The 18,194-nt window shown below is 40.8% G+C and overlaps 1 protein-coding gene across 1 annotated transcript in view; it reads right to left on the reverse strand.

Annotated features, from left to right (window-relative positions):
* Positions 1–18,194, reverse strand: part of far1 (fatty acyl CoA reductase 1) — a 43,962-nt gene that overhangs the window by 21,698 nt on the left and 4,070 nt on the right. The window contains exons 2-3 of the mRNA XM_046347133.1: positions 2,147–2,371; positions 1,592–1,767 (exon numbers count right to left, since the gene is read on the reverse strand). Of these exons, the coding sequence (XP_046203089.1) occupies positions 1,592–1,767; positions 2,147–2,335 (365 nt within the window). The 5' untranslated portion in view covers positions 2,336–2,371. The remainder of the gene's footprint in view (positions 1–1,591; positions 1,768–2,146; positions 2,372–18,194) is intronic.

The following is an 18,194-nucleotide window of genomic DNA, read 5'->3' on the forward strand; positions in this document are numbered from 1 at the left end:
ATTTTGGCCCGTTCCTCCTGACAGAGCTGGTGTAACTGAGTCAGGTTTGTAGGCCTCCTTGCTCGCACACAGTTTTTCAGTTCTGCCTACACATTTTCTATAGGATTGAGGTCAGGGCTTTGTGATGGCCACTCCAATACCTTGACTTTGTTGTCCTTAAGCCATTTTGCAACAACTTTGGAAGTATGCTTGGGGTCATTGTCCATTTGGAAGACCGATTTGCAACCAAGCTTTAACTTCCTGACTGATGTCTTAAGATGTTGCTTCAATATATCCACATAATTTTCCTCCCGCATGATGCCATCTATTTTGTGAAGTGCACCAGTCCCTCCTGCAGCAAAGCACCCCCACAACATCATGCTGCCATCCCCGTGCTTCAAGGTTGGGATGGTGTTCTTCAGCTTGCAAGCATCCCCCTTTTTCTTTCAAACATGACGATGGTCATTATGGCCAAACAGTTCAATTTTTGTTTCATCAGACCAGATGACATTTCTCCAAAAAGCACGATCTTTGTCTCCATGTGCAGTTGCAAACCGTTAAGTCGCTCTGGATAAGAGCGTCTGCTAAATGACTTAAATGTAAATGTAGTCTGGCTTTTTTATGGTGGCTTTGGAGCAGTGGCTTCTCCCTTGCGGAGTGGCCTTTCAGCTTATGTCGATATAGGACTCGTTTTACTGTGGATATTGATACTTTTGTACCTGTTTTCTCCAGCATTTTCACAAGGTCCTTTGCTGTTGTTCTGGAATTGATTTGCACTTTTTGTACCAATGTACGTTAATCTCTAGGAGACAGAACACGTCTCATTCCTGAGCGGTATGACGGCTGCGTGGTCCCATGGTGTTTATACTTGCGTACTATTGTTTGTACAGATGAACGTGATACCTTCAGGCATTTGGAAATTGCTCCCAAGGATGAACCAGACTTGCGGAGATCTACAATGATTTTTCCGCGGTCTTGGTCTTAATTTGATTTTCCCATGATGGCAAGCAAAGAGGCACTGAGTTTGACGGTAGGCCTTGAAATACAGGTAATCCTCCAATTGACTCAAACGATGTCAATTAGCCTATCAGAAGCTTCTAAAGTCATTACATAATTTTCTGGAATTTTCCAAGCTGTTTAAAGGCACAGTCAACTTAGTGTATGTAAACTTCTGACCAACTGCAATTGTGATACAATGAATTATAAGTGAAATAATCTGTCTGTAAACAATTGTTGGAAAAATTAATTGTGTCATGCACAAAGTAGATGTCCTAACCAACTTGCCAAAACTATAGTTTGTTAACAAGAAATGTGTGGAGTGGTTGAAAAACTCCTACCTAGGTGTATGTAAACTTCCAACTTCAACTGTGTATATATATATAGATATACATCTATATATCTATATATATTTTAAGCCTAAGCAATAGATAGGTACGTCCGGAGGGTTAGTAAAACTGTGAGAGTTATTTCTCTGCAGGAGAAGCAAGTGTGAGAGAAGAGCCAAGATCACTGTAGACAAAATCTGAAATTGCAGCACTGTCCAGCAAGGTTCTGGGAGCAGAAGTGAAACAACGTTCTGGGGAGCAGTATCAGGAAGGAAACAATGGCTCACTTTAGAGGCTCATTGAATCGGATGGTTGCAGCACAGTGGAAGACTATGTTGATGCAGTCAGCAAGAGTTTCCTGGTCCACTTTGCTCAGGTCCAGTTCTGGTAGGGTGAGGTCACTGGTCACAGCCACTATCTTCTCAGCAAAGTCTGGCTGCTCATCTCGTAACCTGTCAAAAAGCTGAAAAACAAATACAGTTGTACTACAGTTGTTATACTCCTTCATGACACTGTCAATAAGCCAATAAGCTAAAATGAGCCTACAAGTAAAAAAAAAAATGAAATCAATGTGTAGGTGGAGGGAAGTGTTTTGGTTCGAAAGCACTCCCAAGAAAGCAATTCCATTAGTAAGACATAGGCTTCCCTCCATCGTGGTCTGCCATGGCCCAATTGTAAAGACCGTATGGAATGTGGGCTGTGGAACTACGAAGTCTCCGTAACAAGCAGTCAAGAACTTATGACGCATCACCCCAAACAGCCTACATAGTTGTGGCTAACCCCCCTTGAACATTCCTCTTTGCTACCCCATTAGACTTTTCCCCTTCTCCAGCTCTTCTCACCTTGCAGTTGATCATGTCTGCGATGCGGGCCAGGGGAGCGTGGCCCGCTTTGTGCCGGACAAGGACGTACACAGCCTTGACTCCAGGGCAGGACCGCATCAACTTCTCCAGCAGGACTTTTCCCATAAAGCCAGTGGCCCCTGTGATCAGCACATTCTTCCCCTCATAGTACTCAGGAATGGTCACCATTTTGTCTGTGTGCTCCACCTTCCTCAACAACACCACCTGTGGAAGGATTACATCATCGTTAGCCTAGTCACTGAAGATCCTTACTAGCGTGATGGAATTTCAGCAATTACTAGGGCTGTGACCATATCAGTTATTCAATATTTTTCCATGGCAAAAATGAAAACACAACACAGACCGAACTCTTCAGTCCTTTATAAACCTGTTGTAAGTAAGATGGTCTATAGCTTGGAAAATAAATAATGTGAGTCTGGATGACAACATAATGATGTTTGTTTCCTAAAGAAGTTAAATCCGCTTTGTTTCCTTGCCACGATACAAACGAGTATCGCAATACTCATATCGTCACTAGCAGTTACACGGTCAAAACCACCCCAGTTTGTGGAGGCAAAAACTTCCCTTACCATCTACAACAGTTAACTTCCTAAGCCCATAGCTATCACTTACAGAAGATAACACATCTTAGGAATTCAGCCACTCCAATGTTGTAAGCTAGTTTTATCCTGTCTCATCCACACACTGCCATTAAGATGGCTGCCGAGCTCAAAAGCTTTACTTAAACCTTGCTGAGACGGGTTTCTCATTGGCACAATCTACTACAAGAGGTCTAGAGAGCAGAGTTAAGCACTCTACAAAGATTCAGTAAAGACAATTGAAACAGCCTAGAGTAGTAGAAAGAAGACTGCTCTACACAACATCACATATAAATCACTAATACCCAGTTTACCTTGTTGCAACACAAGAGTTAACAAGCCTGTGTTCTTTTTTTAACAGGTCTTATCTATAGTCGTCGGGTGGATGATACGCTGCTGTTGATACAGAACACTACTCCGACAGATAGTGCCTCCAGAAAGTAATCACACCCCTTGACTTTTTCCGCATTTTGTTGTTACAGCCTACACACAATACCCCCTAATGTCAAAGTAGAATTATGTTTTAAGAAATGTTTACAAATAAATGTGAAATTAAAATCTGAAATGTCTTGAGTCATGTATTCAACCCCTTTGATATGGAAAACATAAATAAGTTCAGGAGTAAACATTTGCTTAACAAGTCACATAATAAGTTGCATGTGTGCAATAATAGTGTTTGACAAGACTTTTGAATGACTACCTCATCTCTGTAACCCACACATACAGATAATTGTAAGGTCCCCAGTCGAGCAGTGAATTTCAAACACAATGACCAGGGAGGTTTTCCAATGCCTCGCAAAGAGCACCTTTTACTTACTTTAGTTAACCCTTATTTTACCAGGTAAATTGACTGAGAACACATTCTCATTTACAGCAACGACCTGGGGAATAGTTAGTGGGGAAAAATGGGGGGGGAAATTATAAAGCAGAGAATGACTATCCCTTTGAGCATGATGAAGTTATGAATGAATTACACTTTGGATGGAGCATCAATACACCCTGTAACTACAAAGATACAGGCGTCCTTCCTAACTCAGTTGCCGGAGAGGAAGGAAACCGCTCAGGGATTTCATCATGAGGCCAATGATGACCTTAACAGTTACAGAGGTTAAAGGCTGTGATAGGAGAAAACTGAGGATGGAACCACAACATTGTAGTTATCAAATCTTTTGGTATTAGTCACATAAACATATTTAGCAGATGTCATTGCGGGTGTACGAAATGCTTGTGTTCCTAGCTCCAACAGTACAGTAATATCTAACAATTCACAACAATACACACATCTAAAAGTAAAATAATGGAATTAAGAAATATTGCTCTGGCAAGACTTGAGAATGGCTGTCTAGCAATGATCAACAACCAACATGACAGAGCATTTAGAATTTAAAAAAATTATACTTGTGCAAATATTGTACAATCCATGTGTGCAAAGCTCTTAGGTCATGTCTACACTTGCCACTTACATGCAACTTCTGCTATCAGAACACGAAGATCGAATTGAAAAGACGGATCTAGACACACAAAAGTCGCTTTGTGGTCCGATTGTGTTCAGATCTGGCTGACCACTTCAGGAGGTGGTCAGAGACATATTTTGTGCAGATTTCTCCTCAGTCTGAACTAGAGGTCGACCGATTAATCAGAATGGCCGATTAATTGGGCCCGATTTCAAGTTTTCATAACAATCGGAAATCAGTATTTTTGGACACCGATTTGAGCGGTTATTATTATTTTTTTTTACACCTTTATTTATCCTTTATTTAACCAGGCAAGTCAGTTAAGAACACATTCTTTTTTTCAATGACGGCCTAGGAACGGTGGGTAAACTGCCTTGTTCAGGGGCAGAAAGACAGATTTTTACCTTGTCAGCTCGGGCATTCAATCTTGCAACCTTACAGCTAACTAGTCCAACGCTCTAACCACCTGCCTCATGAGGAGCCTGCCTGTTACGCGGATGCAGTAAAGCAAAGGTAAATTGCTAGCTACCATTAAACTTATCTTATGAAAAACGATCGATCACAATCACTAGTTAACTACACATGGTCGATGATATTACTAGTTTATCTAGCGTGTCCTCCGTTGCATACTAACTGTGCTGCTGGCAACAATTGAATTACGCTTTGTTGCCAACGTTTACAGACACCGGACATATTCAGAATTCATCAGTTATTCTGCGCTCTGGCACACTAAGAACAGCCTTTTGTTAAGAAATGTAGCTTTATCGCTATTGAGGTAAACAATGAATCCCAACGCATGAAAATATTGTCTGTGAGTATAACAGAACTGGTATTGCAGGCAAAAACCTGAGGAAAATCAAACCAGGAAGTGCTGTTTTTCCTGAAAGCTCTCTGTTCCATTGGATGCCTTGCCTCCATTTAAAGGGATATCAACCAGATTCCTTTTTCTATGGCTTCCTCAACGTGTCAGTCTTTAGACAGTTTCAGGGTTTTATTTTGAAAAATGAGCGAGAATGATAGCATCACGTCAGTGGACAGCTGGGTGTTCGCAGAGTTTTGCGTGGGGCAGCCATTGTCTCTCCCTCGCCTATTGAAAAAGCGACAGTCTCGGTTGATATATTATCGATTATATATTTTAAAAACAACCTGAGGATTGATTATAAAAAACGTTTGACATGTTTCTGTGGACATTACAGATACTATTTGGAATTTCCGTCTGCGATGTCGTGACCACTCGAGCCTGTGGATTTCTCAACATAACGCGCTAAACAAATGGAGGTATTTTGGAAATAAAAATAATCTTTATGGAACAAAAGGAACATTTATGTGTAACTGGAGTCTAGTGAGTGCAAACATCCGAAGATCATCAAAGGTAATCCATTTAATCTATTGCTTTTCTGACTTTCGTGACCAATCTACTTGGCTGCTAGTGTTTGTAATATTTTGTCTACTGAGAGAGATGTATTGAAATCTGACAACGCAAGTGGATTAACAAGCTAAACTGTATTGAAATCTGACAACGCAAGTGGATTAACAAGCTAAGCTGTGTTTTGCTATATTGCACTTGTGATTTCATGAAAATGTAATATTTTTAGTAATTTAATTTGAATTTGGCGAGCTGCAATTCAGCGGGTGTTGATGAAAATGATCCCGCTAAAGGGATGGGTGTGTCAAGAAGTTAAAGTTAAGATGTGTTGTGACAAGGTAGGGGTGGGAGACAGTCCTATTTGGTAAAAGACCAAGTGCATATTATGGCAAGAACAGCTCAAATATGCAAAGAGAAACGACGGTCCATCATTACTTCAAGACATTAAGGTCAGTCAATACGGAAAATGTCAATAACTTTGAAAGTTTCAAGTTCAGACGCAGAAACCATCAAGCACTATGATGAAACTGGCTCATGAGGTCCGCCACAGGAAGGGAGAACGCAGGGTTACCTCTGATGCAGAGGATAAGTTCATTAGTTACGAGCCTCAGAAATTGCAGCCCAAATAAATGCTTCAAAGTTCAAGTAACAGACATCAACAGCAACTGTTCAGAGGAGACTTCATGGTCGAATTGCTTGCAAAGAAACCACTACTAAAGGACACCAATAATAAGAAGAGACTTGCTAGGGTAAAGAAACACGAGCAATGGACAATGGACCGGATGAAATCTGTCCTTTGAACTGCTGTGTCTTTGTGAGATGCAGAGTAGATGAAAGAATGATCTCTGCATGTGTGAAGCACAGAGGTGGTGGTGTGATGGTTATTTGCTGGTGACACTGTCTGTGATTTATTAGAATTCAAGGCACACTTCTGCAGCGATACGCCATCCCACCTGGTTTGCGCTTAGTAGGACTATCATTTGTTTTTCAACTGGTCAATGACCCAACACACCTCCATGCTGTGTAAGGTCTATTTGACCAAGGAGAGTGATGGAGTGCTGCATCAGATGACCTGGCCTCCACAATCACCCGACCTCAACCCAATTGAGATGTTTTGGGATGAGTTTGCCCGCAGAGTGAAGGAAAAGCAGCCAACAACAGCTCAGCATTTGTGGGAAATCCTTCAAGACTGTTGGAAAAGCATTCCAGGTGAAGATGGTTGAGAGAATGCCAAGTGTGTGCAAAGCTATCATCAAGGTAAAGGGTGGCTACTTTGAAGAATCTAAAATCTATTTTGATTTGTTTAACACTTTTTTTTTTTGTTACTACATGATTCCATGTGTGTTATTTCATAGAAAATAGTCAAATAAAGAAAAACCCTTGAATGAGTAGGTGTCCAAACCTTTGACTGGTACTGTACATATACATTTTTTAATGGAACATGATACTCCTGTCTTATTCATGCCCATCTCAGTGAACAAATATATTGCAGAGGCTGTGAGGATGGCACAGTCCAAGAAGGGGAGGGTGGCTAAAATGTACAACTCTCTCCAGAATGCGCTCTCTCCCGTCACTGTGTGCACATTCATTGTTTCATAACTTTGTGTGAATGGTTTGCGTTTGATTGTGAGTGTCTATCAATTCCCCATTACATATATCACCAGTAGTGCATTTACCGCTAATTCATAATCTACAATATTTGTTTGGTTATGGTCATTTCTGTTAATGTATTCAATATATTATTCCAGTATTTTACCTTTCTCTTTGTCAGAGTAAACACATTTAGGTTTATTTCATTCAATTTACAAGTTGTCAATTTAGTCATTGTCTTTTTGTTTAGAGCGCTCCTGTCAATATTGATTAACGACGTGCACCTGATTACCCATAGAAGTTGGCCTATATGTTACCTGGCCTGCCCGCAAATGTAGGCATATAAATGTGCCCATTTGGTGATCTGATAGTAATTGTGACCCGTTTCAGGATGCTAGGCATATTTTGCATGTCACTACTTCACAGGAGAGGCAGAAAATTAAACAGAAAATTAAGTCTTCTGGGGCAGAAATGCCTTCTGGAACATTTGAACTTTCACGTGCCTTAATAACAAATGTGTATGCCACCAGTAAATACTAATAAAAAATTTAAAATTACAAGCCTAGTTGGTTTAGACAAAAAACGACAGGAACCTTCCCATGAATGCTGAGATAATGGATGGGCTGGACATGAGTACGGATTGGTCAGCCATGTAACATGCTTCTGTCTATAACATGAGCTGCTCAGTATGTGTCAATAATTCTTTCTACCTCAGCTTTTTTTAAAGATATCATGAAGAACTGCAAAAGTGTTGCTACTGCTCTTAATGTCGCTGCCCTGAATTTAACAGGCGCTATCGACAAATTCAAGATCAGTGGGAAGAAGTTGTGGTTGACTACTTTCTGTAGGACGACCGTGCCATGCTCATACCATGCTGAAAATGTATCAAATGATGAGGAAATTCCTGATTTAGGTAAAAACATTTATTTGAACCAGACATTGAAGATCTTCTGATGAAAGTTATTGGGAAGAAACGGCGTGTTGTCACGGAAGAAGTTGAACGAGGGAGTCAAAAAGAGAAATTAGAAGGCTGTTGTATAAAATACCTGTCTCCGGATTATGTCTTCAAACTAAAGGGCAACATTGGCATCAATGAGAGCAGGAGAAGCGTTCATCCATGTGTATGGGTAAGAGTCTAGTTACATTTTCAGATAGTATACGTTCAGAATTTCGTAAGAAAGTAGTTATTGCAAGTTAAAGCAATCTGTCAGCTACTAACGTTAGCTGGCCAGCTGGCTTGCTAACGTTACGAATGACATTACTACACAGATCATACATGCATCTCAGAAAGCCATTTGCATTGCAAGTTATAGCCTAATGTTAGCTAGCTAGCTGACATTGAACTTAGCTTGTTAGCTTTAGCTACCAGCAGATTCATGCATGGTAGTAACGTTAAAGTTGGGATTATGGTTCATTGCTAAGCTAGTTAACTACATGTTTAAACAAACGAAGACTCCATTATGCACGTAACCATTTCACTGTAAAGATGACACTTTCTTTATCCTGCATGTGACAAATAAACTTAGATTTGATTTGATGTGTGTGTTTACCAGAGATGGTAATGTGAAGAACATGAACTGCAAGTCAAATTAGGATACAAATGTTAGGCCAACGAGACAGTGTCCAAGATCTACAATTCTCTGGTAGAATGCCCTGCTTTCATTTCGTCACACTCACAACCATAAGCTATTTTCTGTAATTAGCTCACCATTAACTTTTAATTACTGATTTAGTTTAGTTTATTTCCTGTAATAATTAATAAAAATTAGCTAAAGTTGGCATGACTGTCCTGTGAGGATCCAAATAGGTCAGATCAGCTTTGCAATAAATAACTTCAACCAGACCCCCTCTCACCCACAGGGGTGGGGGAAGAAACTGGTGGGGGTTAACACCTCACACCCTGTCGTAAATCAAGGACAGAACATTCAGACATCCCTCTCCAAATTCACACAAGGAATGTGCTTTGTTTTAAAAATACTTTTCCCGACGTGGGGAATGGTCAGAGGCGACCTAAAAGAACACTAATGCCGTTTTGGTTGTTATTTTGTGATGTCATTAAAAAATGTTAAAGGAAATATTGTAACTTGACAAGTATACAGACATGTACAAAGTTTACATCCTCTGCGTTGTGCATGCAATATGACAAATTATGAAAGTGTTTTTGTTAAGAGAGGAATGTGATTTTAGAAACTGTAAGAGGAAATTGTTCTATAACTGTGCACAGTAAGTAGTCACCGCCCCCCTTGAGTGAGGTCAGAGAGCGTGTCAACCTGACAGAACCGCCCCTTTTGAACAAACTGTATAAAATGGGTTAATAATTAACATAGACCAAAGAGACGTTGAGCTGCAGCTTACGTTTAAACTGGTTTGAACTCAATCTCAACATGTGGTCCTGTGTAGCTCAGTTGGTAGAGCATGGCACTTGTAACGCCAGGGTAGTGGGTTCGATCCCCGGGACCACCCATACGTAGAATGTATGCACACATGACTGTAAGTCGCTTTGGATAAAAGCGTCTGCTAAATGGCATATATTATTATTATATATTATGAGGTAGAGACGATAGAGTCACCTCCCAGACAATCACTGATACGGCTGATAAGCTGTCCTAAAAAGCTAATTTAAGTGGGCCCATTCTACTACTCTTTTCAAACCATTGTATTCCGCTACTCTCATCACCCCACTGGGAACCATCGACACGGCTGGCCTATCTTCAAAGAAACATCTACCAGAGCGATTGTAAGTTGAATAAACTCTGTAGTTCTGTTCAGGACTACACAACAAGTCACCGGATATCAGAAGACTGCAGAGGAGAACAGAGGAACCATTTTGGACAATCAAAGCCTTATAAGCGTGCCGCGTAAACCCCAATTCCAAGGAGGACCAGCTCAGAGAGATACAAAGCGAACCAAGGCATTTTCACGTAAATGCATTCATGATTTCTTACTCCAAGTGGGCGGCGGTTCGTGTGGAAAGTATAAGTGAGTAGTTTCTAAATGTACCAACGTTAAGTGTCTCTGTCCTTCTCTCTCACTATGTCTTTTGTAACAAGCAGACATATTGTTGTCAGTCCGCTAGGGACCTGTTTCTAATGTATTAAGCATATCCCAGTTTGTCACCTAACAGTACGAACTCTGAAGATCGATGGGGGGCAATCAATTCACATATGGTGTCCAGGGCACAGCTGGGGGCTGAGGGGGGTCTATAAACAAGCGACAACGATGAGACTTATTTCTGGAAAGGAGGATTTTTAAAAGTACAAGCTTGAATGGTTTAGGCACAGACCTGAACACTGTGACAGAATTCGACTTCAAGTCGGAATGGCATTCATAAAGCCTACGGATTGAGTAGAATATAATAACTTTTGTGCCAAGGATGCAAGTCCTATATACATGTACTGTAGTTATTACCACGCATGAGATCCCCACATTGTAGCCTGTACATTAAATATATTCACTGATCATGTTCTCTTCTATGGTAAATAAAGGTGCGGTTCAGGTATGAATCTGAGACATTCATTTTAAATCATATCCAATACCAGGTGTATCAAACTCTATTCTTTGAATGATGCTGTGTCTGCATTAGAGGTTGACCGATTATGGTTTTTCCACGCCGATACCGATTATTGGAGGACCAAAAAAGCAGATACCGATTAAGCAGCCGATTTTTTCATTTGTAATAATGACAACAACAATACTGAATTAACACTTATTTTATAATTAACACTTAATATAAAACATTTAAAAAATCAATTTAGCCTCAGATAAATAATGAAACATGGTCAATTTGGTTTAAATAATGCAAAAACAAAGTGTTGGAGAAGAAAGTAATATGTGCCATGTAAAAAAGCTAACGTTTCAGTTCCTTGCTCAGAACAAGAGAACATATGGAGGTTGGTGGTTCCTTTTAACATGAGACTTCAATATTCCAAGGTAAGAGGTTTTAGGTTGTAGTTAATATAGTATTTATAGGACTATTTCTCTCTATAGCATTTGTATTTCATATACCTTTGACTACTGGATGTTCTTATAGGCACTTTAGTATTGCCAGTGTAACAGTATAGCTTCCGTCCCCTCCTCGTCCCTACCTGGGCTCGAACCAGGAACACGTCGACAACAGCCGCACTCGAAGCATCGTTACCCATCGCTACATAAAAGCCTTGCAGCGCAAGGGGAATAACTACTCCAAATCTAAACACAAGTGGCGTTTGAAACCGTATTAGCGCACACCCAGCTAACTAGCTAGCCCTTTCACATTGGTTACACCAGCCATTAGGCTGATAGGATTGAAGTCATAAAACAGTGCTGTGCTTGCAAAGAGCTGCTGGCAAAACGCACAAAAGTGCTGTTTGAATGAATGATTACGGGCCTGCTGCTGCTCAGTCAGACTGCGCTATCAAATCAGACTTAATTATAACACAGAAATACGAGCCTTTGGTCATTAATATGATCGAATCCGGAAACTATCATTTCGAAAACAAAATGTTTCAGTGAAATACAGAACTGTTTGGTATTTTATCTAACGGGTGGCTTCCCTAAATCTAAATATTCTTATTACATTGCACAACCTTCAATGTTATGTCATAATTACATAAAATTCTGGCAGATTAGTTCGCAGTGAGTCAGGCAGCCCAAACTGTTGCATATACCCTGACCCTGCGTGCAATGAACACAAGAGAAATGACCATTTCACCTGGTTAATATTGCCTTCTAAACTGGATTAGTAGTTATAAAAAAAAAACAATCATAATCGCTAGTTATAAGAAGTTTAATGCTAGCTAGCAATTTACCTTGGCTTCTACTGGATTAGCTTAACAGGCAGGCTACTCGTGAAGTGCAATGGTTAGAGCGTTGGACTAGTTAACTGTGCGGTTGCAAGGTTGGAACCCCTGAGCTGACACGGTGAAAATCTGTCGTTCTGCAACCTGATCAAGGTGGTTAACCCACCATTCGTAGGCAGTCATTGAAAATAAGAATGTGTTCTTAACTGACTGGCCTAGATCTATAAAAAGGTATAAAAAAATAAATATATTTTTTTAAATAATGAGAAATCTAGTCTGCACGAATGTATTACAATTATACACTTCAACAGTGTTTACCACTCCTGCTCCTGGGACATCAATGATTATTGCAGTTACAATGTGTAGACTAAAAACATGATTTAAGTAAAGGCTGATTTGTAATTCATATATACACCTATGCATATAGAACTCCCTTCATCTGCATTCATCTGAGGACACGGGAAAGGTGTATTATTCCAATGAGATCATTTCAACCAGTGGAGAATGTGGAACACTTTATTGAAAGTTCATTATCCAAGTGTTAAATACATGCATTATAAATAGTACAATTGCAATATTATAAATACAAGTTCGATCTGTACTTCAATGCACATATGGAGTTATAAAAAAAAGAGGAAGAAAGGTGGGAAGAGAAGTGTAGAATAAATAAAGGGAAAGACGTAACAGAGGAGCAGGGAAGAAAGGATATAATTAATGAATTACAGTGCTATCCTAATATTCTCTCACTTCATCACAATTACATAGTGTCTCTAGCATGGTGTCTCCTATCCAGCCTTAGGCTCCCAGTCGGCCCGAAGGTTATCTTAAAAGCAGGTGAGGTGGCGTTGACGGGACTGGCTTCCTCTCACATCAAAACATACCTGCAGACGAGAGAGATGGATAGAGAGAATAAAAAACCAGGTCAGTCATCATAATCATCAGGAGGTGAAATGCAAAACTGACCTTGGATCATTAACTCTGGAACTACTACATCTATCTGTATGTCAATGTAAAGCATCACTTTAATAATACTTCCTGTATAATATCACTTATAACAAATGATGATAACATTGGATAGATAGGTACATGTGTAGCATGTGACAATAGCAGGATGATATAAAATAGTGTCACAAATGAATACATAAATACCACTTGAAGCTTGATGACTTGATCATTTGAAGCAACTGTGTAGTGCTAAGGCAAAAACCTGCTCTATCCAGAATGGCCTACTCTCCTTCTTTGACAGCTGGGGCTGTTATCTTTCCACCCTCCTCCAAAAATACAAATGTTTGCCATTATCAAGAGTGTGGCTAAAACAATATCCTACATAGTGGTGGAGGACAGGACCTAAAAAGGCTGGAGAATCATAACTAATCGAAGAGCATGCATGTATATGTCCTGACCTAACGATGAGGAGTCAGTGATAGAGTTCACTTGACCTTGCAGCACAGCAAGATTCTCAGTAGGCAGCGGGCATGGGATGTCAGGAACAATGACCCCATTGTCAGTGTTACCAGACTATCCCCCTGATAAAGCAGGTCCCCCACCTGCTGAATTTGGAATGCTCAAAAGAACCAACCTGCATTAGTGACGATAAATTTGGCAGCAACAGGGGCTTGATAGTTCAGTGAAAATGGCTAAGAGTTTATGTGGTGTAAACCTTAAAATTAGCAGCTGACATCTTAAGGGTTTTTTAATTAATGCAAGTGAGACAGGTTCCATGAAGAACAAGACAGAGAGGAAGAGAGAAAAAGAACACAGAACATTTTAATTACCTCTGGTTATGGACACTTTTGCCAGCAATAAACGCTTCCACGGCCTGTTCCTCGGACAGCGAACATACAGTCATGGTCAAAAGTTGAGAATGACACAAATATACCTTTTCAAAGTCTGCTGCTTCAGTGTATTTATGTTTTTGTCAGATGTTACTATGGAATACAGAAGTATAATTACAAGCATGTCATAAGTGTCAAAGGCTTTTATTGACAATTACATGAAGTTGATGCAAAGAGTCAATATTTGCAGGGTTAACCCTTCTTTTTCAAGACCTCTGCAATCCACCCTGGCATGCTGTAAATTAACTTCTGGGCCACATCCTGACTGATGGCAGTCCATTCTTGCATAATCAATGCTTGGAGTTTGTCAGAATTTGTGGGGTTGTGTTTGTCCACCGCCTCTTGAGAATTCACCACAAGTTCTCAATGAGATTAAGGTCTGGGGAGATTCCTGGCCACGGACCCAAAATATTGATGTTTTGTTCCCCGAGACACTTAGTTATCACTTTTGCCTTACGGCAAGGTGCTCCATCATGCTGGAAAAGGCATTGTTCGTCACCAAACTGTTCCTGGATAGTTGGGAGAAGTTGCTCTCGAAGGATGTGTTGGTACCATTCTTTATTCATGCCTGTGTTAGGCAAAATGGTGAGTGAGGGGCCTCCCGGGTGGCACAGTGCCCAAGCTCCATCACAGCCAGCAGCGATCGGGAGGTCCATGGGGCAACGCACAATTGGCCTAGCGTCGCCCAGGTTAGGGAGGGTTTGGCCGGTAGGGATATCCTTGTCTCATCGTGCACTAGCGACTCCTGTGGTGGGCCGGGCGCAGTGCGCGCTAACCAGGTCGCCAGGTGCACTGTGTTTCCTCCGACACATTGGTGTGGCTGGCGTCCGGGTTGGATGCGCGCTGTGTTAAGAAGCAGTGCAGCTTGTTTGGGTTGTGTTTCGGGAGACGCATGGCTTTCGACCTTAAGTCTCTCCCGAACCCGTACGGGAGTTGTAGCGATGAGACAAGATAGTAACTACTAACAATTGGATACCATGAAATTGGGGAGAAAAGGGGGTCAAAAAATGTTTTTTAAAACGTAAGTGAGCCCACTCCCTTGGCTGAGAAGCAACCCCACACATGAATGGTCTCAGGATGCTTTACTGTTGGCATGACACAGGACTGATGGTAGTGCTCCCCTTGTCTTCTCCGGACAAGCTTTTTTCCGGATGCCCTAAACAATCGGAAAGGGAATTCAGAGAAAATGACTTTACCCCAGTCCTCAGTAGTCCAATCCCTGTACCTTTAGCAGAATATCATTCTGTTCCTGATGTTTTTCGTGGAGAGAAGTGGCTTCTTTGCTGCCCTTCTTGACACCAGGCCGAAGATCTTCGCCTCACTGTGCCTGCTGCCATTCCTGAGCAAGCTCTGTACTGGTGGTTCCCGATCCCGCAACTGAATCAACGACGGTCCTGGCTTGCTAGACTTTCTTGGGCGCCCTGAAGCCTTCACAGCAATTGAACCGCTCTTCTTGAAGTTCTTGATGATCCGATAAATGGTTGATTTAGGTGCAAACTTACTGGCAGCAATATCCTTGCCTGTGAAGCCCTTTTTGTGCAAAGCAATGATGACGGCACTTGTTCCCTTGCAGGTAACCATGCTTGACAGAGGAAGAACAATGATTCCAAGCACCAGCCTCCTTTTGAAGCTTCAGTCTGTCATTCAAAATCAAAATCAGCATGAGAGTGATCTCCAGCCTTGTCCTCGTCAACACTCACACCTGTGTTAACGAGATAATCACGGACATGTCAGCTGGTCCTTTTGTGGCAGGGCTGAAATGCAGTGGACATGTTTTTGGGGGGGATTCAGTTCATTTGCATGGCAAAGAGGGACTTTTCAATTAATTGCAATTCATCTTATCCCTCTTCACAACATTCTGGAGTATATGCAAATTGCCATCATACAAACTGAGGCAGCAGACTTTGAAAATTAATATTTGTGTTATTCTCAAAACTTTCAGCCACAACTGTACATCTGGCAATATCTACATTTTAGACACCTTAATCATCTCACACCCTGAAAGTAAATAATATGGCTCCTTTTTTGTAAATATGAAAATAACTGAGATATGACCGTTCAATCTAAAGCAGCAGATGTCATTTTCAGGATACGTCAATACAGCACAGAAAACACCAGACTGGTATTGTGGTTGTTCATTAGGTGATGGGAAATATGCAATATGCATACAAAATAATATACTTACCTTCCTTGAAAATCCATCTACACCGCCAAAGATGACAATGTTGTATCTTGAAAAAAAGCATTGGAATTAAAAGTGAAATGTTTAACCTATTAACCTGCTTCATTATTGCTGTATTACCAGTTGATGGAGACTCCAATTTCATATCATTGAAAATGTGTCTACGAATAAGTAAGAATAAAAAAGTTAAAATAACTTCTTAGATTTGATGTACACATAAATCTTAATACCAATTTATGATTTGTATCAATGTGGACGAGAGACAGGGGAGCAGGAACAGAGTATTTTTGCCGAGCAATGCAACGAAGCTGGATCATTCTGGCAATGATACCTACACCGTCTACACGCTGCAAAGACTCCCTAACTCTTTGCCATTGTACATGATGGCCCATTGGTCAAAGGAGGTCTCAGAGCATTCTAAAGCCCACATGGGGCATCCTTGTATTAATGGCGTTGACTTTCTGGTGTAACTCTTCATCTGACATATCAGAATAGCATTCCCTGACAGACAACATATTGTGTTCTTTCATCCTTCTGTAAAAAAAGCTAACCGTTACACTGTCATGAAATATGATTATATATCGACTATGAAACAAATAGGACATGGCCTGCTTATGAGTTGCCGTGAAAGAAAGTAGCGAAAACAGGCTAAACGTAGCATAAATGTTTTTGGATAGCTTGAGAAAAATAATTGCATGATTTATCATTCTACGGTATGCATGTAATATAGTAGAATGTTATGAACAAACACTGAATCGTAGGAGCTAAATGCTAGCTATGTAACGTTAGAAGTTGGACGGAAGAACGCCCAGTGCTGCTTACCGGAGATGCCATCATCACGGTCCTTCGTAGGTGTCCACTGACTTCCTTTGTGTTGGAAAGAAAGGCTGAACAGTATTGGTTGTAGCCAAACTGACACTCAAAACATGGACAAAATGGAGGGTGGTTGACAGCTAAATTAAAATTAGAGTTGTGTTTTCGAAAACATTTTTTGTTCTTGAAATATTTTTGGGGAATAAAATGCAGTTTTGCGCTCTATTAGAAAATATACGATTGCACTTTTTTTTTTTTACTTTGAAGCCTCGATTTTGCTTTCAGAACAATTATTTTTGACCTCGACAAAAATACATCTATTTGTTGCAAGTTGGAGAGGGGGCTAATAGCTGAACAATAGACTATTCTTTAGTAAAGGTTGAATAGTCGAACAGCCGAGGTAGGTGTGAACCTCCCCCCCCCCCCCCCCCCATCACAGACCAGATTTGTCCTAACGAGCGAGGGGTTAGAGCACTGATTATGATTGTGGGTCCCAATGGACTATTGTGTCTAACTGACAATGAGTGGGCAATATAAACCGAATAAACTGATAATTGTGCACGACTTCAAATGAAACAAGCAGGGAGCAGGTTACGAACCCTCAACCTTCTTGCCCGAAGTCCAGCGCACTATCGACTGTGCACCAAAAGCATGCTCAAGCCGCAGAGTCGATAGAGCGCGTAGTCTCGGTAGCTTGCTCCTCAATGTAATAAAAGTAATGACTTTTCAAATAAGTTACCTTATCTTGACTGACAATTTGTTAGCTACGCTGTCCTTACGAACCACATAGCATTTCACTACAGCAGTATGTACCGGTATATTAGCTATCTACCTAACGTTAGTAGTTATACATCAAACTTAACAGTATATTACCTATAGGCTAACTACCCAACGTTTATTGACTTGAATATTCCCATCATTCTTAGCTTAGCTAAATGGGATAGTCGTTGTGCATTCTCAGTGGACATTCGGGTGCCTTCGTAAATTAGCTCGGACTACCTACTCTGATTTCAGAACACTCTCGTCTCAGTGTACCAGAGCGCAGAATAATGAATTTACGAGCGCTCAACACCCGTTGAATATGGTCTGTGTCAGTAAACGTAGGCAAAAAAGCATAATGAAATTGTTTGCAGCAGCACAGTTACAATCACCAATCCTCTGGTTAACACGAAAACTGCCTAACCAGCTCTGCTAGGGCAAGTAAAATGGTCCGAGTGGTCTCATTTATGTCTAGAAGTAGCTAGCAAGCTAGCCAACGTTAGCTTGGCTGCTTAACTGCTGTTGTAAGGCCAGAACGCTCAAATCAACCCTACTCCTCAGCCTCAACGTCCAGTGTGTGCTCCGAGAGCGAAACAGTCTTAATTTACCCAGAGGGTTTTTCACGGAATAGAAACACCATAATATTAATCAACTGAATTAAGCAAGTACCAG

The sequence above is a fragment of the Oncorhynchus gorbuscha genome, linkage group LG01, assembly GCF_021184085.1.
Source record: "Oncorhynchus gorbuscha isolate QuinsamMale2020 ecotype Even-year linkage group LG01, OgorEven_v1.0, whole genome shotgun sequence".
Taxonomy (NCBI): Eukaryota; Metazoa; Chordata; class Actinopteri; order Salmoniformes; family Salmonidae; genus Oncorhynchus; species Oncorhynchus gorbuscha.